The sequence below is a fragment of the Benincasa hispida genome, chromosome 3, assembly GCF_027475165.1.
Source record: "Benincasa hispida cultivar pf3 chromosome 3, pf3_genome.v1.1, whole genome shotgun sequence".
Classification (NCBI taxonomy): Eukaryota; Viridiplantae; Streptophyta; class Magnoliopsida; order Cucurbitales; family Cucurbitaceae; genus Benincasa; species Benincasa hispida.
In genome coordinates, this window is record NC_143480.1 from 9,924,117 (window position 1) to 9,947,604 (window position 23,488).

Consider the following 23,488-nt stretch of genomic DNA (forward strand, 5'->3'; position numbering starts at 1 on the left):
AAATTGAAAAGAGGGAGTTCAATTATATATGATATAATTGAACGAGTTAATTAAATATGATATAATTAACTTTATGTATGAGACACGTTAATTTGGAAGAATATTATAATTAATATTTGATATTAATTTATAAGTTATGAATGTGATAAGATCACATTCATTGGACGATTATAAAGGAAATGGGAAGGCGCCTCTTCATTCTAAATAACAGAAGAGTGCATTATAAATAGCAGATGGTGTATTGATCTCGGTGTGCGTGGGTCTTGTGAAAAATACAGTGTCAACGTTTAGAAAATCAGTGTCTATACAATGGGGACTACACGACCGCTTACATATACGATATTGCTAAGCGATCGAATACCAATTACACCATCGCGTGCTATTATATAAACGATCATTTGCCTTTTTTCTAAGCGAGCGTTTAATTCCCTGTATTTATTAAACGATCGTATAGACGATCGCTTAGTTTTTCTTACGCGATCGTTTTGGACGATCACTCACCCTTTTCCTACACGATCGTATAGACGATCGTTTACTTTTACTATACTATCGTATACTTCACTTAAACGATCAAGCATATTGTCTAAGCGATAAATGACCGCATCTCCCACTTGCTTGATCGTTGTGTACGGTCGCTCTTCCTTCTTTCCTCTGCCAAATCTGAACAAAGCCCATACTTTGGATTCTCACTCTAATAATACTGAAGGCTCTAAGTGGTGTTGTCTTCTTTGATTCCTTCAGTCCGAGTGGTGACTGTTCGAGATAGAAGGTTGGGCTTCAGACTCGCTGTGAGGAAGAAATCTTCATCTAGTATGATTTCTTGATCCCTTTTGCATTATGAAAGTATGATTGAATGTATATGCAGTAATTCTGTCACAATGAATTGGAAAGATCCGCTTCCGCTCATAGGTACTCTTGAATAAGAGTTCCTTCAGGGCCGTTATTAAGGGTTTCAAGCATTACAGGCCGCTACTTCAAATTGATGGAACCCATTTGTATGGAAAGTATGAAGGAACATTATTAATAGCTACCTCAGTCGATGCAAATGGTCACGTCTATCCAATTGCATACGCTATTGTACTGGAAGAAAGTGTTGATTCATGGGGCTGGTTTTTGAGAAATTTATGGGATCATGTGGTGCATTGAAGGGAGGGAATGTGTCTAATTTCAAATAGACACTAAGGTATTATATTTGCTGTCAGAAACCCTAACAACGGTTAGGTAGGAGTAAACCACAGATTTTGCTTGCGACATGTGGTAAGTAATTTTAACGACAAATATAAAAATAGTCTATTGAAGAGTTTCGTGTATAGTGTAGGATCAAAATTTCAAGTTCGAAAGTTTAATATCTGTATGGCCAAACTTCAAACAACAAACCCTAATTGCTTACAATATTTTGCTTCCATAAATCATAAGCAGTGGACACAGTCACATGATGGTGGTCATCGTTATGGATGGCTAACCACGAATGTGGCCGAAAGTACAAATGCTGTTCTAAAAGGAGCCAGAAAGCTATCAATCACTGCACTAGTACAAGTAACATTCTATCAAACTATTGCTTATTTCGCTGCTATTCGTGTAGAAATAGAGACTGTTCTTGAATCAGAAGAGTGTTTCACATGGTAAATTACTCACATCTTAGTTACCCACGTTTTTATACTAACTGTGACACCACCACCTTAATCAGCCCAATGACACGAAAGGGTGGAACCACACACCGAATAAAATTAAGTGAAAGACATGTACATGCAATAAGTGGCAGAATTATGGAATCCCATGTTCTCACGTTGTGGCTGCGTGTAAGACCATTGGGTTCGACTACTTTTACTACATTGGAGACTATTACAAAATTCCCACTTATCTGGCATGTTACTCACCCCAATTTGAGTCTATCCCCGATAAAAAATGTTGGCTTGATCCTAACTTCCCCACTATTTATCCGGATGAATCACAAGTTAGAAAAGTTGGCAGACCGTGTACTTCTCGCATGCAAAACGAGATGGATTTGAGGGAACGTTACAAGACACAATGCACAATTTGCAGACAAAAAGGACATAATAGACAGAATTTTCCCAGTCGGGCTCGTGATGCAACTTAGTTATTTATTTGTAATTTTCCTGATTGATTGTAACTTCTTTTACTTATTTATTGATTGAGTCGTTCTTGTAAATTTTTATTAATTGGTAACAATGAAGGGTGTATTCCTTATTAATTATTATTGTATTTATTGATTGTAATCACATTGATTTTTAGTAAATATCTAAATTAAATTTAATATTGTTTTTATGAGATCAAATGGACGAGGATGTTACCACAAGGCCATACAACGATTCGGTTTTGTACTTACAGCGCAACCATAAATTCGAAGCTATTTGGGAAGACGAGCATATTGATGCTATGCATTATCGGCGACGAGAGGCTGTTATTCAAAGGCAAGAGAACCTAAACCCTCATATATTGAATTATCTACGAGTTGCAGAATTCTAAGGAGTCTTCTGTATCAAATTTATACAACTAGACTGGCATCTGATAACGACATTAGTGGAACGATGGCGGTAGGAGACACACATTTTCAATATGTTGCATGGAGGATGTACGATTACACTTCAAGATGTAGCTATCCAATTTGGACTCTCGATTAATGGAAGACTATTGATCGGGTCATTAAATTATGACTGGGAATAACCTTGTGCCCTTGCGTAACCATGAATGACGCCGTTCTTAAGGGAGGTCGTCTTAGCCTGCCATGGTTAGCTGAACAATTCAACAACTTTGCCCATCTACTAGATAATGTAAATGAAGAGGAACTTCAACGATATGCTCGAGCATATATTCCACATTGGTTGAAGGATTGGTATTTCCTGACAAATCCAACAGCAGAGTGCATCTAATGTATCTTCTTCTCTTTGTAGATTTTGATGTTTTCGGGACATAAAGTTGGGGGGCTGGATGTCTTGCATGGTTATATAGGCAACTATGCAAGGGTGCAGTTATAGATGACAAAGACATTGCGGGCTCACTTTTATTGTTGCAGATTTGGGCATGGGATCGATTTCCTCTTTCAGCGCCTTGACGATTGCATCGATACGAGAACAACTTAGGTGACAGACCACTTGCAGTACAGTAAGCATATTTACCTCATTATTGTTGTGTTCATTATGAAATACTAATAACTAAAATTCAATTTGTGATTGTTGTAGATGGAATGATAACTATTCTGTAATTAGAGCACCGACACATGTTCTACTACAATATAGGTACATACTGGATACGCATATGCCTAACCAGGTAATATTTTATTCATTCATATATCATATATTGATAATGTTTCAATCTTCTGGTACATTCATATTTTGACACATATGCATGCAGATTATTTGGGAGCTATACAATCATCTCATCTAACTATTGCTGCCATATTGTCTCAATGGTAATGAGATATGGACATCCAGATATCCACTCATATGCTTTTTCGTTCTGGAGTGGCATCACCCAGATCGTGTGATGCGTCAATTTGGGATGTTGTAACAAATTTCTCAACCTTGCAATATAGACGTTCAACTCCATTCACACGATCTAAGGGACAGGCATGAGCAAGACTGGATTGCATATTTAGCTCCTCAAATTTCAATTTGGGAAAAATTTCAAAGTTTGGTTGTTAATGGACCTCCTATTAAAATTGGTGTAGATACTGGGCTTGGATATATTGAATGGTATTTCACTGTGAGCAAGCGATACATAACAAAAGTAGGAGCATCCTATCACTTGTTGGTATAGTTTATTGTTTACTAGGATTGTTTGATTTTATTTTTTCATTGCATACCAAAATAAATTTTAAAGTCATTAACTTGTTATTCAATTCTTTTTCAAGCCGAGATTCCAATTTTGACATTATCTGCTAAAAGAGCCTTGCGTAGATTCACCTTTATATATCGGTTGCGATATTTCAATGGTGATGTTTCAATGGAAGAACAAAGTGATCCAGCAAGACATCAGGATGTTCCTATTCGACCTAAAGTTTGGAATGAATATCTAGTAACCCCACTCGATCATTTTACATATACTTCCATAATTTCCTCTCCCTCAACAGTTGAATTTTTTTCAACAACTCTCAGTATAATAAGTATGGAAGACGGACAAACTACACATGTCCATGACCAGTACGTGACATACCAACATCGTGGTGAGGGTATAAACTTTACAGAGGAAAGCCAACCATTAAGTATAAGAGGTCGTGGCGATCGTGGACACTATGTGACTCAATATGATTGATCTAAGCGTAATAGAGGATCTTCTTCTAGTCGTGAATAAAGAAAATTGTACATATAATTAAATTAATTAATGAAATTCAAACATGAAAATGTACTTGCAATCCACAACACATCCTAAAGAACCTTGAATATTATTTACAATAGTCGAAAGTTAATATCTATATTTTTACATAAGTTTCTAACAACTTTGAACAAAAACAATGATTTGAAATTAAACTAATTGAATATTATTAAAATTAATATTGAGTATATTAAATCAATCATAAAAATTTCTTAATCTCAAAGTAACATTATTGTTTATACTGTTAAAAAATTAGTAATATTACTATTAAAATAAAAAACGAGATTAGTGAGATAATTGATTTTAGGTAACAATAATTTAGAATTAAACAATGGAATATTATTAATTGTAAAAAAAAATAATGAAAGAGTTGATTTTAGGGTTGTTAAAAGAATTAAAAAAAACAAAATATATTTTTTTACCTAAATAGTATGTGTCTCTTGAAGAGACACATTCTTAATTTTTATTATTATTATTTATGAATGCTTCTCTTCTTATTTATTTATTTATTTTCTAATGAATGCATCTTTTCAAGAGACGCATTTAAGCCCGAAAAAAATACATATATTTTATAATGTGTCTCTTCAAGAGATGCATTCGGATAAGGACAAAAAATCAACCTCATTTACCTAAATAAGTTAAAAAGTACCCCTTTTACCTAATTAAAATAAAAATTAACTCTACAAATCTAATTCACCTGAAAATCCTTCTCAATGGTTAAAATAATATGAAAAGAAAAGGAAATGGGAGGAAATACCAAAATCAGGAAGTACCTTGTGTCACAATCACACCTTCGTTAGGGTCTCGAGAAAATTGTGTGACACTTGCTCTCGTCCTCGAAGAAGTCAACCAATTCAAATTCGAATGGCCGATGGCACAATGGTCGTTTCTCACAACCTCCTCCCCTATTCTTGATACAAGATTTTAGAGAAAAAGATTTTCGCAAACGTTTGAAAGCATGTGTAAACAATGAACATTAGTCGTACAACTAGAAAGGAATAAGCAGCAACACGATGTTATAGCATACAACTCACTGGTATGAAGATATAATGATTAGTCTTACCCTCAAATAGTGCATTCTGAACAAAAACACATCTGCCACCCTTGCATATGGAAATGGACGAGCGGTCACACACTAAGAAAAGTACATAGAAAGTAAACTACCTAGCAAAAGGAAATACATAGGATGAAAGCATAGTAAAAAGAGGTAGAAGCGGACATGCAACCATGGGCAACATGCCCTAAACAAGCATGACCTTGACATTCTTCCCCACTCAATTGGTTAACGACCCCGTCAACCGACTCTGCTCGAACTCAGTAAATTGTTAATCAGTTGCCTTGAGGTATTCCGCGCACTCCTAACGAACTTCTGTCTTTGAGGCTTTTCCAATTCTCTAGGAGCTCTTCTAAACCTGGTCCTGGTCTTCCAACTCTGTCTCTTCTTCCAACAAGATTTTCATCGACTTCTTCCTCTATCATTCTCTTCGTCGTGGCAGGCAAACAGGTCACCACCTTACATTGCTCATCGACATGGTCGGGATGATAGGGTTTCAATCTACTTCGTGGATGACAGAATGAATCTCCATCCACGTAGGTAATTGCACACGGTAAGAGGTTTTCCCAACCTTTTCGATGACTTCAACTGGTACTCTATAATTGCTTACGAGGCGATGTTCTCTTTAGCCTTAGCATCGAAACTGTTCTGGGCACAATCTCACCCGGACTTTGTCCCCTTATAAGAACTCTCTGTGTATAGGGTTTCTTCTCCTTCTCTTTGGAGGCACAGACTTATGTAAACTGTCCGGCTTGAAAACTTGACACTTTTCCAAGACACGTAGAATGTCTTGAGGGGCCTTCTCTTCCCTGGTTTCAACTGACTCATGAATAGGGTCTTTCTTCAGTTAGAGGGCCAAGATCATCTTTATCCCCTTCGGCTATTTGTTCCCAGCATGTACAACGGTGGACGTCGACCCTGTGATCATTAAACACTTGGCGAAGGGTATCAATACTATCTTGTGCTCAAGTAAGAACTCCATCCCCAATACCACGTCAAAGTCATCCATTCTGACGATTACGAAATCGGCAGGGCCCCTCCAATCCTCCAACTTTATGACTATTCTCTTCCTCATTCATGTAACATGCAAGGCCAAAGAATTCACTGCTTTCATTTTACCTGCGCTTCCTTCCCAACGAAGATTCAACCGTCTAGCTTCTGTTTTGGACATAAAATTATGAGTGGTTCCCGAGTCGACCATGGTGCTTTTGGCTGCTCTATGGTTGACCCAATCATCTACATATATCAGTCCGACTTTTTAGGATTCCTTCGTTTCTCCCATACTCTTTTGGAGGGAAACTACAAATCTTAGAGTCCCAACTCGTGGGATTTCATCTTCCTCTGCTTGTATATTCTTGTCCTCTATCTAAACGGCTTTGCATTTCGAGCTCGAGGCTTATGGGGCTTGAAAAGCATTGAAGGTTACTTGTTTCGAACATTCGCTCACCTTGTGCTGCTCCTTACAGATATAACAAGATAGGGGTCGATAAAAATTCTGCCTCCGCCACGTATTTCCATTCGTCTGCTGAGGAGGTTTTCCATCCCCCCTAATGTCTCTGTCTCCCCCAATATTTCTCGATGGGCTCGGACCGTTGCTCTTTCTCCCTCTATTAGGGGATCTCAAGTGTTGCCTCATTTCTTGAGGTTGATTAGTTAAGTCAAACAATTGTTCGACCACTGCATATGCGGTTGACAGATCCTGTATTCTTTGTTCATACAATTTTATTTTTGCCCACAGTTTCAAGCCTTCGACCAAATAGAAAACTTTTGCTTTTTTCAGACATATTTCTTATGTCCAACATCAACCCGAAAAATTGTTTCACATAGTCCCTAATAGTGCCTATATGTTTAAATTCCGATAGCTTACGTCTTGCTACGATCTCAACATTCTTAGGGAAGAACTGAGAGCATAATTCTTGTTTCAGTCTTTCCCACGTGTCGATGGTGCACTGACCCTTTTGGATGTCCATGAAACGAGTCCTCCACCATAACTTGACATCCTTTGCTAGATGCATCGCCGCTAACGTGATCTTTGACTCCTCAGTCGCTGTGTTCGTAGCTCTAAAATACTGTTCCATATCAAAGATAAATTTTTCTAGCGCTTTCGCATCACGAGCCCCACAGAAGGGCTTAGGCTTGGATACTTTTACCCTGTTGAATTGGATCACACTCCCAGCTAGGGCTTGATTTCCCACCACTCTCATGGTGAGGTTAACTCTTGCACTGATGTCCATAATCTATTCTTGGACAATATCGAGGGTGGCTCGAAAGTCTTTAGATAATTCAGTTACCATCTGAATTATCGTTTTTTGCGAGCTGTCTAGTTCTTCGACATGCTCTTCCACAAGGGCAACAAAGCCCAACGAGCCATCCCCACACTCAAAATTGCCAGTTCTCATAGCTTTTGCCTCTAGGCTCTTAACTCTTATTACAATTCCTCATCGGGCATTCCGTCTAAGCGGCGAACCACCACGTCGATTTCATCGGCCTTGTCAGAGACTTCTTGTAATCGAGTTTCTAGGAATTGAACTTGATCAGGAACTTTTATTAGATAGAGAGAGCATTTACTTTTCTATCTTGACCAACCGGACAACATGGGACTTGCCCAACTGTTTCGTAGCAGACATCATCACAGCTTCTATACTCCATGAGTCGACTTGGCTCTGATACCAACTGTCACAATCACACCTTCGTAAGGGTCTTAAGGCGATTGTGCGACATTTGTTCTCGCCCTCGAACAAGTCAGCCAATTCAAATCTGAATAGTAGATGGCTCAGTGGGCATTTCTCACAACCTCTACCCCCGTTCTTGAGAAAAGGTTTTAGAAAACAGGTTTAGAGGAAAAGATTTTCACAAACATTTAAAAGCATTTGTAAACAATTAATATTAGTCGTACATCTAGAAAGAAATAAGCAACAACAAGGCTTTATAACATACAACACTGGTATGAGGATATGATGATTAGTCTTACCCCCATATAGTGCATTCTGAAGAAAGACACATCCGCTGCCCTTGCATATGGAAATGGGCAAGCGGTCACACAGTAAGAAAAGTACATAGAAAGTAAACTACTAAGCAAAAGAAAAACATAGGATGAAAGCATAGTAAAAAGAGGTGGAGGCAGACATGCGGTTATGGACAACACGCCTGGACAAGCATGACCGTGACCCTTTGCGTGTTGCGCACATGACATATATTTTTTTAATTTCCAAATTACCTCTGGCATGGTTGATTAACAATTTTTATGAGTAATGTGTAATTGCTATACCGTGTATAAATTCTCAATAGAAATACATTGTAAATGAAATTGTCTGTTATGAGATCCTGTATCAATTCTCAATAGAAATACAGTGTAAATGGAATCTTCGATTATGAGACTTCAACCTAACGGATTCAATAGATAAAGGTGCCGAATTTTTCTCCTAGTTTAAAATTTGAATTGACTGTTTCATATTTGTTTTAATTTAATTTAACCATTTTTCGAAAAAATTCAGAATTGATCCATTTTTAATTTGTTTATCGCCATTTGGATTTTAATTTATAATATATCTTTAGATTTTAGATTATTTTATTGGTTTTTTTATTATTTTAAATTCGAAATAATTTTTTTTTATCCTAGTTAGGATTTTACTTAATATTTTATACATATTATCTTCTACAAACTTCATTTAAAATATATCGCTTTTTGTATTTTTTTAACCACCTTTATTTATTATCATCTTATTATGTTATTATAATATTAATTTATCTTTTTAACAAATAAATAAGTATTCACTTTTGCAGTCTTGTTGTTTTTGTTATGCCTCTACAACAAGTTAGACTTCTTTCGTAGGTTTTGTGGTTGATAGATACAGTGTAATTATTGAAACTTAAATGAAAATAGAATTATGAATACAGAGTAATTATAAATAAATGAACTCATTTCCTGATTTTTCTCTCCTGAATTCAAATTAAAATTTATTTAATTACCTATCGAATTAATCACAATAAACAAGAACTTACTGATTTTTCTCTCCAAAGAATTTATCTTTTATTATCAAATTTGATTTTATCTAACTAACTTTCTATTTATTTAAATGTTTGTTACAAATTCAATTCTATCTAAATATTTTTCATTATTTTTATACATATTGTTATCAAATAATTTGATTTTTTTTTCCATATCTTTCAGTGTTTTCAATTTGTATTATTATGATTATGATTATCCTTATGATTATTATTAGAATAAGATTAAAAAAAAACCCTAAATCTCAACTTTTTCATTTTCTTCACTTAGCCACCCCCAAAATTTATTTTTCTCCTTATCAATCTCAGCAATCGTTTCTTGAATTTCATCATCCTAACTAGCTTTTGACAACCACCCTTGCTAGGTCGCCGACCTTTTTCACTTACATACATGTTTCCTGCTTTTGTTTCTACTTTGAACATGGTTTTCAACAATGACGTTTAAGGATTGATAATGATTGAAGTTGGCTTTCAAGATCCTATGAGAAAATGGGCACATGGAATGAAGACAAATGAAACTCCCTATAACTGGTTTCATGTCAAACACAATTATATTTCCAATAGTCACATCGTTTTGAAGTTGCAATTTATTCAAATATTCACTTGCCAACAACTAGTACAATCAACTTTGCTTTTTCTCACCTTAAAGGAAGTTCATCGTTGTGGACATGCATAAGTTTCTAATGACTCCTATTTCTAATGACTCCTACTGCTTGGTCGTCATATTCCCTCGCACACGTGTTCTATAGGCAGGAAGTGTTGAAGATCATATTAGGTGATTTTAAATTTTTGCTTCTGGAATGTTTAGATATGTATATTTATTTTTCTAGAATGTTTAGGTAAAGTGTATTTGTGGCATTCGAGTTGTTTTTGAAATAGTGTATTTTTGCATTCTCGTTTGTACTTAATTTTATTGTATTAGGGTAGTTTTGTCATTTACTAATTAGTATTTTCTATTATATAAATTCGTTTTGCTACTTTTATAATTTTGAAACCTTTTTGTCGTTTTCCCAAATGAAACTTTAAATTTTGCTATTTCTCTTGTCAACAAAAAAAAAAAAGTTATTTGGACAAATGACCAAAAAGAAATTATCATTTCAAAATATAGTAAAAAAATGTTTCCACCTATAAAAATGGTCAAAACACTCCAACAGTTCATTAAAATATGAAAGAAAATGACAAGTATACCTCTATTAAATTCCTACATTTTTGGTGTATTTAAAAACAAAATCAGTTGAATAAAACAAAATCCTATTATCTAACCACTTAATTCTAAAAACTACTAAAAAATCTACTATCCATTAGAAGATCTTCCTAAACCTTCCTTATTGATCACAGAAAATAATTAAAAAAATTACTCCATTTAAAAAAAATATTAAGATATAATGTTTCAAAAAAAAATCTAACATTTAAATAAAAATAGAACAAACCCCAATGCAAATACATAGCCATAATTGCAAATACATCGTATTCAAATTAACAAAAAAAAAAAAAAAAAAAAATTGATGAAAAGGATACCTTCCATGCAACAACTACATCATAAAGCACATCATTCAAATCATGAGAAATTAATTAGGCATTTTGTTCCATAACATGGTGAATACCATTCCAAACCCAAAAACCTTCCAATCTCAATTTTCTGATTACGTTAGATGCACCCGTTTCTTAATGAAGTTCCAAACCCATCATCTCAAAACAAAAATGATAGAAATAGTAAGTTTCACTCATGAATTTTTTCATTGCCAATGCGCTCTCGGCAAATAAATAAATAAATAAATAATTCATTTATCTGTAATTTTGACAAGCTCCCTTGATATTTAGTCACATGCGATCATTTTTCCTTGCAAATACACTATCCAATCAATACCTTATATTTAAAGTCACTATTAGATGAAGTCTCGCTAAGCCTCACGATACATTATACTAAAAAAATAATACTAAACAATTTAAATCTAGGTTAGACTGAATCACACAAATACCTTGTAATGTTTAAAATCTTTATCAAATTGAGTATACAAATGTCTATATACTAAAAAATGAAATCTTAACTTGAGTCAGACAACATATATCTTAACTTGAATCACATAAAATATTTTGTATAACTTGACCAGAAAACAACTTTGGGAAACTAAATTATGCACAGAATATTTTGTATCTGAAGACAATTGCCCTCCATCTTCAATAATCTTCAATTGTAGACCATCATCGTTATGCTAAGATAGTTGTCATGACATGTACAAAACCAAACAAATGCTTTTATATTTGAGAAATTGGAACCAACATCCACTATTTAACAACAAAGTCTCCAATCACTTCAAAATCATCAATCCTTTATCTGAATGGAAACCTTTGATTTCTCAAATGTTTTTCTCAATCCCTTCAAAATCATCATTTTTTTTGCACCCACACAAATTACTTCCTTTTTGTTCCTTCAAGAAGTTCACTATTCTCCATCTCGTCATTGTATATAATCTTCCAAATATGAAATTTTTCCAGTTCCTTCGATCACCTTACCTTCAATAATTTTCCACCATTTGTTTCTTTTATATGAAAGTGTAAATTTATATATACACAGATTTACAGGAATCTAATTAGAATATAAGATAAAAAAAAATTGAGAAAATCTGTAAAAGGTAGATATTGAATTAAATGCATAAAAGTTGAGATATTTTTCAAGAATGTTCAAGGGAGAGATGCGTCTTGAAGACTAGGGCAAAATTTGAAAATTAAGTAGGGAGATGAGGTCCTCCCCATAACGTATTGGCCATAAATTTTAAAATTTTAAAAAAATGCTATTTATGCAACTGTAACTCCCTTTTGGCCATTCTTTGTAACTTCAAAAAAAAAAATAATAATAATAATAATGTAAATATGGCCTAACATGAAATGCACAATAATTGCACTAAACTTTCCATATATGCCCATGCCTTTATAATTACATTGTTTATCCGTATTTACCCTCACATGTACTTTCGATTCAATAAATAAATGAATTTGTTGTCTTTCAAAGTCTCAATAAATTCAAACCCTTTTCCACGGGCAAATTCGAATACAACCCTTACCTAAATTTTGCAATACAACCGTTAATAGACTATGGTGTACTTAAATATCATAGACCAAAATAATCAAAGGTGCAATAACTATAGCAAATCAACCACAAATTCTTGTAAAGTATGAGATTCACATAAAAAGAGAAACATGACCATTAACAAAACAAAATTCAATTCGAGTGTCTTTTTCAACAAAAATTCATTATAAAGTCTTCCTATTTAATTTGATGTGACTTTTTTCTTCTGGTCTAAAAAGCAAGTATGCATGAAAACGAAAATGATTTGATTACAATGTATTTGTTTCTCCCAATATGCAATTTCATTTTCAAAGTTTTACAAAGTCAAGTTGTGCATGCCAAATTAGACTCCAGTTGGTTGGTCAACTTGTTATTGTGTATTCTTCTAATAAACCTCTTAATTTTGTTTTTGTAAGTGAACTTATTTGTCAATTCGTAATAGGAAGTATAAAGAATACTCAACAACATTTTAATTGTATTCAGTAGACTAAACAGTTACTTAGGTTACATCTATATTTATGTATCTCATCAAAATATTTAATCATAATTTATAATACGACAAAATATCTATACATCTTTATAAAAATATTTTAAAGAGACATCTTGAAATGCACCTACAAAATGATTTGACATATTTAACGCTACATATTTGTAAAGGCCACGGCCCATTCATTGGCTGGGCCCGCATTAGAAGACCGCGGAAGTTAGACACTTGAAACCCATAACACAAATACCCTTTACATCTGGAGCTGAATGGACGGCCAAGATCAAATTATAAACTAGGGTTTTTCTTTCCTATTCCTTAAAACAAAAATTTGAATTTTAATGCTCTATTTCAATCAAATACTGTTGATTAATTAAGTTGATCATACGATTATATCTTAAATAAATTAAATGAAATCTCCATTTCGTGGATTATGATAGCGCTTGGGGAGGCATCGGATTCAGAATAACAAACTGAACAAAAAAATTTATTTTTTAATTAAAAGAGATTCGATCCTATGCTTCTTATCCCAAAATGAAAAGTCACTACCCAATCACCACCTGACACGTAAGGAAACAAAACAAAGACAGCTCAATCAGTCTCTACTTCCCATAAATCGTAAATGAAATGGAAAAAAGTGGTAAAATTATTATTATTTTTTTGGTCTATGAATTTTTGTTTAGTTTTCATGTTTAAAAATATTACACCTAGTTTGGTTTTAATTTAGTTTATTCGAAAGGTTGCAATTTCATTATTCAAATTTGAATTTTGTTTTAATTGAGTTCCTAGATTTGTTGATTTACATTTTTAATCTTTATATTTATTAAATAATCACTTTTAGTTATTAACGTTAATGTCTATTAATTATAGAGGCAAAATTTAATTTTAATAACTCTTTCAAAAATATTAATAATAATAAAGATAAAACTTGAGTATTTGGTAAAAAATGAAAAGTTAAACATTTTGAAATGTAAAGACTAAATTCATACAATATTCGAAATTTAAGAATGATCCCGTTTGGTAATATTTATTTTTTATTTTTTTAAATAAACACATAGACACTACTTTCACATACCTTTTATTTTAATATTGTAGTTTGTCAGAAAAATTAGAAAAAATATAGTGGAAGGTCGAGTTTTGAACATTCAATGAATTAATGGAAAAAATAATTTACTTACCCAAATTAAATCGAGAGTTGGACAATCGATCTAGGTTTTCGTATTTTAATATAATGTTCATAAGTGTTTCGAGCAGAGTAGTGGTACGGGGGTCGAGCATAAACACCATTGGTCACGAGTTCGTACCTACATCAACAATTTTCATAACAAAATAAAATGAGTTGCACATTTTGTTAGGATATTTGGAACACTTTGAACATAAGTTTTGATGATTACTAGTTTTGTTAACATGTTTGTGTGATTCAAAAAAGATTTATTTTCCTCCTTCACAAAGAGCACAACTCTTACTCTTACAGTGAATTTGATAATAAATCAAAATAAAAAGTTAGAGATATATATGATACTAACATATATGTCTTGAACTTTAAACTCGAATTAATTATATATTTAATTTTAGACTTTTAAATATAATTTTTATATTATAACACTGATTAAAATAATTTCACAAATCTACCTAGACTTGTCTTAATTGTTTTTGAAGGATGCCCTTTTTAATTCCATAAAATTTTGTTCACTATATCTTAATATTTTTTAAAAAAATTCGCTGTGACAATTGGACCAAATCAACCAACGATACGACAATGGAAGAGAGATGACCAATGCGATGACGCTAAAAGACCTGTGCTGCAAATGGTACGGCTACAACAAAAAAAATGAAGAGAATAAACAAGATTATTTGAAAAGGGAAACTCCCTCGAGCGAGCATAGCTAATTTCTAAAAAATAAAATAATAAAAAATTAAAGTAAAATTACAAAATATATAATATATTTAAGGGCAAATATCAATTTAAACCCCAAAGTTTGGGATTTTGTCGATTTAAACACTAAAATAATGATTGTATTAATTTAAACACTAAACTTGTATTAAGGTATGAATTTAAACCTCAAACTAATAATTGTATCGAAAGCAATTGTGAGTAATTTGATACATAGTACAATATTGTCTAATTATTTAATTTTTTTTATTTAATTTAAATTTATTTTAAATATTGTTTACTTATTTTTATTATTTGCATAAATCGAGCAACAATAACCTTCGAGAGTTACATGGGGGAGATACACTATATATATGATGTTTCTATTGTACCTCAAAATGTTCTTAGGCGTAGGGGGCGTGCTCGAATAGAAGAAGTTGAACTTGATGAGGTTGACCATAATGTCGAAGACTTGCCTCATTTGATTTTGGATATTATGATTCTCAGGCTGCTACATCGTTTGTTGGTCTATTGTCTTCATACATTCATAGACATGAACCTGGTTGTAGAGAGCATAACGAATATTTACACTATGAAGCGCCTGCAGAGAAAATAGAACAATCTAGAGTTCAAACTCGACGATGACAACCAGTTCGAAATCAACAATGTCCCTTTCTCTCTTTAAAAAGAATTCCCACGGACAAGAGTTTATAAAGAGATATTGATTCAGTATTCATTGAGTGTAATTAGTATAAAACAATCTTGGATTATGCTTTATTGGATATACTTGTGTAAATTTAAGACACAATATAAAATAGCAAATTATTTTATTAATCATAAATAAATTGTTTTTTTATTTACAAACTATGAATTTATGACTTTTTTATTTACGAACTATGAATTTATGACCTAAAACCCAACACTTGTGATAGAAAGAAGTTAAACTCAAATGGTGAATATGTAACTCAAGATTACATCTATTGATATTGAAATATCATCCCCTTGAAATCGACGATATATGTCTCATGGGATATATTATTTTTTTAAAAAAATAATTAAATGAATGAAAAATATTTAAATTGTTGTATTGATACTAACATTTTAATTAACGGATGGTTTTAGGGAAATGGTTTAATATATTGATAAATATTCTTAAAATTAAAAATAATTTTCCAATTTTTTTCAGTTTGGACAATAATTTAATGGAAAAAAAGGATATAGCTCATTTAAATAAAATATGCCTCATTTTAATAAAATTCAATGTCGAAGTTTTTTTCCTGAAAAATCTAATAATAAAAAATATGACGGTATCTTCAAATATTAAAAATAAAATTTGAGAATCTCCTATCTTTTGGGTCTCTTAATTTTAGAAGAGTGTTAAATTTTGTTACCATTAAAAATGAATATGTATACATTTAAAAAAGAAAAAGAAAAGTAAAAAAGAGAATAAGTTGGCTGTTCAATTGAAAAAAAAAGAAAGGATAATTCCACAAATTATCCATAAATTATGGAATTTATTACAATCACACTTTTAAGCTTTTAATTTGATCAATTATATCCCTATAATTATTGGTCGTAAAAAGTCCCTTTTGTTAAATTACTTCACAATTTATCGAAGCAACTAATATGAACGAGAATCGGAAGTCAAAACTTGTTAATTGATATAAACGAGAATTATACCTCACTCTAAACGTAAATCCCATCTTCAAAGTAAATCATCTCCATTTTTACTTAGTTGGACCAGTTTGCCCTCTTTATCAAAGGGTGTGGCCGTGTGGGTTATACAAAAATAAAAATTAATTTAATAAAAGGGTTTGGTTGTAACCAATAAGAATATAGATATAACTAATCAAAGTTTAATGATGTAATTATAATTAATCTCATAGTTTAGAAGTAGTTTGTACAATTTTCTAAAAAAAAAAAAAGAAAGAAGAAAAGAAAAGAAAAGAAGTAGGTCACTAGTTGAAGTGGAGACCTTTTGAAATGTTTAGAAAAAGAAAGAAAAATAAATAAATAAATAAAATTAGCTGTTAAAAAGAAAAAGGTCTTACAGTTTTAAGAACAATATTTGCCATACTTTCTTACACAGCCATATTTATCTAATTTATTCATTCTTTATCGATGATTTAAAAAATTAAATAAATTTTAAAAACTATTTTTTAAAATTAAGTATATATCATCTATATTTCTTACCCTGATTTATATTTTTTTAAAATACAAGTTGAATTCTTAGTTAAATTTCAAAAATAAAAACAATGTTGCCAACATTACTCGTGCTATCAAAACTTTGAAGGTGGAATTAATGTTTATGAACTTAATTTTAAAAAAATAAAATGATTATCAAATGAATCTAAATAATTATCAAACAAGACCTAAATTCATTGCATTTCTACACTTAGAACGAAATAAAAACTAAAATCAAAACCTACATTTTTTTTCGAAAAAAAGGAAAAAGGAAAGAGAGGTGCATATATATATATAAATAAAGAAAGTACACAGTATCCGTGCGAACCGTACGAAAAAAATGGTAGAACCTCGGTGGCAACAGGCAACAGGCAACAGGCAACAGGCAACGGGCAACGCCTTTGGCTAAAGGGTAAAAAGAGTTCCCTCCGTACCCAATGAATTCTTGCCGATAATGACCTCAACAATGCCACATTTTCTTCTATTTTTATTCTTTTTATTCTCTCTCTCTCTCTCCTTCCGTGTTTTACGACTCTTTCATTGTGTGGTTCCCCACCATCCACCGTCACATCTCTCCTCCATTCTATTTCTTTTTTCTTTTTCTTCAAATTTTATAATCAATTTTTTTTCAAACTAATATTTAAGTCTACAATTTTGTATTCAATTTTATTGCATCTATTTTTCCTATAACTTAAATTTAGTTTCTTTTATGGTTGACTTTTTCATAGCCTTTTAAAATATATCTTCTTTTTTTACTTAAAAAATTATTATTGTTACAATTAATTTCTATAAACATTAACATTCAATGACTGATTTTAATATTTATTTGAAGTACATATATTAATCTTGCACATTTGAAATTAAATATATTTAAAATTGAATAAACTATAAATAGAGTCCCAAAATGTTAAATTCATAAGGAAAGGTTTATCATTTTAATCCCAAAGTTTTAAAAAATATGTCTGGTTGGTCTATGAATTTTTAAAATATTATTTTTTAGTTTTCAATATTTTAAAGATTAGAAAATTACTTTTAAATATCATCTCATTATTTTAAAATTCTTTTATTCTTGTAACTAAAATCTACATTTTGAAAATTAACAACTAGAAGAATCAATTCTTAAAAATTCAAAGATTAAAAATATATATTTTAAAAATTTAAGGACACTTGAGATGTTGGGTATGTTATAGTATTTTGAAATAATATTTACTTTGCTTAATCGTAGATTATAAATAATTGTAAATAACACTATAATATTTTTAATCCAAATATGGGGTTCACCAACTTTAAGTTGGCTCCAAACATTCGATTGCTCCAACTAAAAAGTTAATTTTTCTATTAATAATACATATATTTTTTTAATACAAATTTGAGGCAGAGGATTTGAACTCATAAATGTTTTACTGTTTTTTTTTAAAGAAAAAAAATAATCCTAAGAGAATTTAAAGCAAATTATTTTTCAATTTAATTGCGTGTGTGTGTGTGTTTTTTCCCTTCTTTTTTTGGGTTTTCTTTTTTGTTTGAGTATAACAGATTTAATTGGTTTTTAAAATCTAGAAAAAGAAGCTTTGGGATTATTTTAGAGCAGATAGCCAAACGGAGCCTTAATACCCTGTCTCCGTCAAGGAAAAAATATCCCCTTCTATGGAATCTTATTTACTACCGCCCCTCATTCTTCTCCTTCTTTTGCTTCCCCACTAAAATACGTAAATTACTTTTTTCTTCTACAACGACGGAAATTCAAGCCCAAACTAAATCCTCCATTTCTGAATTCTATTTTAATTTCTAACCCCCTTCTCGCCGAACAGATGGGTTTCTTTGTTTTTGTTCGTCTTCTCCATCATTCTACGGATTTCTTCAGCGAATGCGGAGTCAATTGAAAGGTTGTCGACATGTTTCATTCAGGTAAGGTATTGATTCTTCATGGGTTTTTCTTCTTACTGCTTGTTTTGGGGTTCGGGGAAATGGGTTCTTTTTATTTTCTGTATTTGGAATTATTTTTTTATCTTTTGTCCGGATTCTGGTTAATCATCTTGTTTGAATAGTAAAAGGAGGAGTTATTTATTTATTTGTTATCTTTTGGAATTTTATTTATTTTGGATCTCTGTGTGGGATTTGCCAGACCTTTTACTCAAGGTGGAGTTTGACTTTGAAACCAAATTAAAAAGTTGGATTAAGGAGGAAGGGAGTTTGGTGTTAAATAGAACTTTGCTGCTTTGTAGCTTGAGAGGCATCCCTGTTTCTGGTAGTTGGTTTTTACTTCACGCGATTGTTTTGCTGGTGGGAGGAATAGGATTTAGGGGATCCAGAATCTCGATTATTTATTGAGTTGGGTCTTTGTGGATCTCAATACTTCTTTAATTTGATAAAACAAAGAATGTTTCTTCGTTAGTGTTCTTTGATGGGTTTGAATAATTCCAGCTTTTGGGGCCATCAAATCAATCTTACCCTTTTGTTTCCTACAACCCAACTTCAATTTAGTCCTCCTCCTGAGGAGGTGGGGGAGAAAATCAAGAACGTCTGTTGTTGCAAGAGCTTTTAGGGGGGTTTCCTCGAGGAATTGCAGGAATCGGGAGAAAAAAAATGGACGAAGAGGCTAATTCTTGGCTTAGGAGAACGAAGTTTTCTCACACAGTTTATCATCGATGGGACTCATTAAGATTGAACCCAGTTCCTTTCATCGTCGAACCACCTCGCAATTCCGGCTTGAAATCGAGGCCTCAATCTGCTTCATCAACCCAGAAACCAAATCCTGATATTTCGAAGATTCAACGAAGTTTCATATCCAATAAACAGAGGTCTCTGTCTCCTCTTCCCGAAAGCAACCTCTCTGAAGTTTTCAAGGAAGCAAAATCCGATAGTAAGAGATTCTCAACTCCAACTCCTCGACTTAGAGAACGAACTAAGGAATTCAAGAACAAGCTATTCAACAAGGACCCTCAAGATTCAAAATTGGCCGATTCCAAGTCATCGCTGAATACCAGTCCCCTGAAACTCCTATCTTCAGGGAAAAGGGGTGATAAGTCAAAGTTCCGGAAGGACTCTTCCTGGACCAAATATTTCGATTCTGGTGGTGGAAAAGTCACCGCGGTCGAAACAGCCGATGACTGGACTGTTGATCTCTCCAAGTTGTTTGTTGGGTTAAGGTTTGCTCATGGAGCTCACAGTCGTCTTTATCATGGAAAATACAATGATGAACCTGTTGCTGTTAAAATTATTAGAGTGCCCGATGATGATGAAAACGGAACGCTTGCTTCTCGATTGGAGAAGCAATTCACTAGGGAAGTTACCCTTTTATCTCGTCTCCATCATCCAAATGTTATAAAGGTAAATCAATCGTCAGATTGTAAATGATGTTTGTAACTTTATAGCAACTTTTTCGGTTTTTCTTGATGTTTGTTTGTTTTCTGTTGCAGTTTGTAGCTGCTTGTAGGAACCCACCTGTATACTGTGTCATTACTGAATATTTGTCTCGAGGATCATTAAGGGCATACTTACACAAGCTTGAGCACCAATCCCTCCCTTTGCAAAAACTAATTGAATTTGCTTTAGATGTCGCTCGTGGCATGGAATACCTTCACTCACAAGGTGTAATTCATCGGGATCTCAAGCCTGAGAATGTTCTTATTGATGAAGACTTCCACTTGAAAATTGCAGATTTTGGTATAGCTTGTCCTGAGGCCTTTTTTGACCCATTAGCTGATGATCCCGGAACTTATCGATGGATGGCACCGGAGATGATCAAACATAAACCTTGTAGTCGAAAGGTCGATGTGTACAGCTTTGGACTTATGTTGTGGGAAATGGTGTCTGGTGCAATTCCATACGAGGATATGACTCCCATTCAAGCAGCCTTTGCTGTTGTGAATAAGGTTAGTTTTAATTAATCACGTGTTCCTTCACTATCTTCTTCTTTAGGATTATCGTGTGAGTCATGGTGTTTGATTGATACCTATTCTATGTTTCCTTTGGGAAGTTCACATGTTCCATGTTTATATAATGAGTTGCCTAATTTTTCCTGCATGTGATCAGATAAAAGTTGCGCTTATTCATCGAATTGTTCGTGTTTTGAATCTTATTCCTTGTAGTCGCACAAATATCAATGCTTGATATGGGGCGCTGCTTTGAAAATGTTACAACTGTAAAGTTGAAGATGAAATTTAATTCGATATTAGTTGTTAATATCTTTGAAAGAAAAGTCTTTGGATCCGAGAAGCATCTCAATCATAGTTGGCAGAAAACTGAGTTCATTCACATCAATTATTGATGATGAGATATCCCTTCAGTATAGGTAGTAGATGAAGTTTCATTTTAGGTTTGGTAGTATCATTAGTATACAGTTGGCTTTGTTGCAGAATATGCTCAGAGGATAAGCTACTAGTTGGGAAAAAAAAAAACCAAGTTTTTATGTTTCGTAGAGATTGTTTAGTCCCAAAGCTTGGGGCTGCTTTGTTACGATTTAAATACTATACAAGTTTCTCAACGCCAAATGTTGTTTTATCGAGTTCTTGTCACTTAACGATTAGATGGGGTGCATATAAATAAGCTTTTTCTTTTTTGGCATTTCGAGCAAAAAGGGTATGACAATTTATCTTGGTGAAAGTAACTATTAGATTTTCTTAGATACCCCAAGTTTCTCTATGATAGAAGTAGCTTACAAATTACAACCTGTAGTTGTATATTATATTCTTTCAACAAAACTAAAAGAAACTGTATGCATTTGGTTTTTCAGAATCTTAGGCCTGTTATCTCAAGTGATTGTCCATTGGCGATGCGAGCTTTAATCGAGCAATGTTGGTCGCTACAACCAGACAAGAGACCCGATTTTTGGCAGATTGTGAAGGTACTAGAGCAATTTGAATCTTCACTTGCCCATGATGGGACACTGAATTTATTAGGTAACCCTCTGTCTAGTTTCCAAGACCATAAGAAAGGGCTCCTCCATTGGATTCAAAAGCTTGGCCCCCTGCATCCCGAAACCTCGCCCTCGCCCGTGCCAAAACCGAAATTCTCATAAGTCATTGTTCTCCATGTTATTTCCTAGCTTTCGTAGTACCTCGCCAAGTTTTTGTTTCTGTAATTAAAACTAGACATTGTTCGCTTCCCATTTTTTGGCTCTTGTTTATGATGAATATGTGTATTTTAGCCATACTATTCCTGCCTTGATTCGATTCTAGCAATAATCAAGTGGTCAGCATCTCGTAGGATCAAACCATATTGAGATAAACACAACAAAGAAAAAGCAGAAGTGCCGTCTTTCTTTGTCTAGAGCTGCATCTGTATGTTCTTTTCTCTTTCTTTTCATCTGAAGAATCTAAGCTTTATCTCTTGCGTGTTATTTTATGAAGTTGAATTCGGATGTAAACAACCGAGGTCCTTTTTAATAATTATTTGGTTTTTTATTTTATGTTTTTTAAAATAAACTTTATTGATGAATTCTTAACTAAATTTAAAAAACAAAAACAATTTTAAAATAATGCTAGGCCTGTTACAGGGGGGTGGTTGAGTCCAGTCAAAGGAGAAGAGAAGAGAAGCGAAGCAATGAGGGGTTATGTGGTTAGACAAAGGCTGCTTTAATAAATTAATTAAATGGGTAATTAATAATTTTGATGTTACAAACTGGGGAAAAAAATATCTTATATACTGATAATAGAATGAGTCAGCTTTGGAGGTGATTGTCAAAGATGGAACCTTTGAATGTGGAAAATGCACCGCCATTGGAGACCTTCCACCTTCCACACAATCCTCATCTCATCTCTTTTTTTCTTTTTTTCTTTTGGCTGATTCCTTTATTATTATTTATTTATTTTTCAGTTTTCAACCTGTTTAAATTTTGTGCAAAATTTCCTTCTTATGTCTATATTAGTTCATTTTACCATACCGTTATTGAATCTTAAGTAATTTGTACAATTGATCTTCCATTACTTCAAATTTGCATTTATCATTTTCATCTCTGGTTCCTATGGCTAGGTGTACTATAATGTTGTCCATTGTATCTTATGAATAAACAAGTAAAAGAATTGATTAAACTAAAAAAGAAGTAAGATAATTAATTTTAATGGTTTAAAGAAGTATGAATTAGCTTAGCCAAATTCATATATTTTTCTTTTGACAATTACTGTTTGGTGGAGAATCGAACCTCTGACATGAGGTCGATAGTATAATCTTTGTGCTAGTTGAGCTTGCGAAACTCATGTTTGGATATATCTTATTCTACTCTACAATATGTTATAGTACTCTACCCTCGTAGTACCTTATAGCATTTTTTCCCCAATATATAATGCATAATTTTTTAATAAAATATGTTAGTAATAAACAAAAGTTTTTTTTTTTGGGATAATTAGTAATAAACAAAAGTTAATTCTTATAATAAATGGGTAAATGAGTTTGGTTAAAACTAAACATAATAATAGCCAATTCATAAAGCTTTGACCAGAAACACTCAACCCAAAAACTAGTTACACTTGGTATAAACTTCATGTCTAAAGC

General features: G+C 32.8%; 1 protein-coding gene across 4 annotated transcripts; it reads left to right on the forward strand.

Annotated features, from left to right (window-relative positions):
- The first annotated feature begins 18,557 nt into the window (after positions 1-18,557).
- LOC120073391 (Protein kinase superfamily protein) lies at positions 18,558-22,267 on the forward strand. 4 transcript variants are annotated; one of them, XM_039026227.2, is made up of 4 exons: positions 18,558-18,904; positions 19,122-20,326; positions 20,416-20,871; positions 21,732-22,267. In XM_039026227.2, the coding sequence occupies exons 2-4, from the start codon at positions 19,583-19,585 to the stop codon at positions 22,014-22,016; spliced, it is 1,485 nt and encodes a 494-aa protein (XP_038882155.1). In that variant the 5' UTR covers positions 18,558-18,904; positions 19,122-19,582; the 3' UTR covers positions 22,017-22,267. The 4 variants fall into 4 exon arrangements, with proteins under 4 accessions (XP_038882155.1, XP_090167892.1, XP_038882156.1 ...); XM_090311766.1 differs by having other exon boundaries at positions 18,570-18,904; positions 19,421-20,326; XM_039026228.2 differs by having other exon boundaries at positions 18,576-18,909.
- Positions 22,268-23,488: the final 1,221 nt, after the last annotated feature.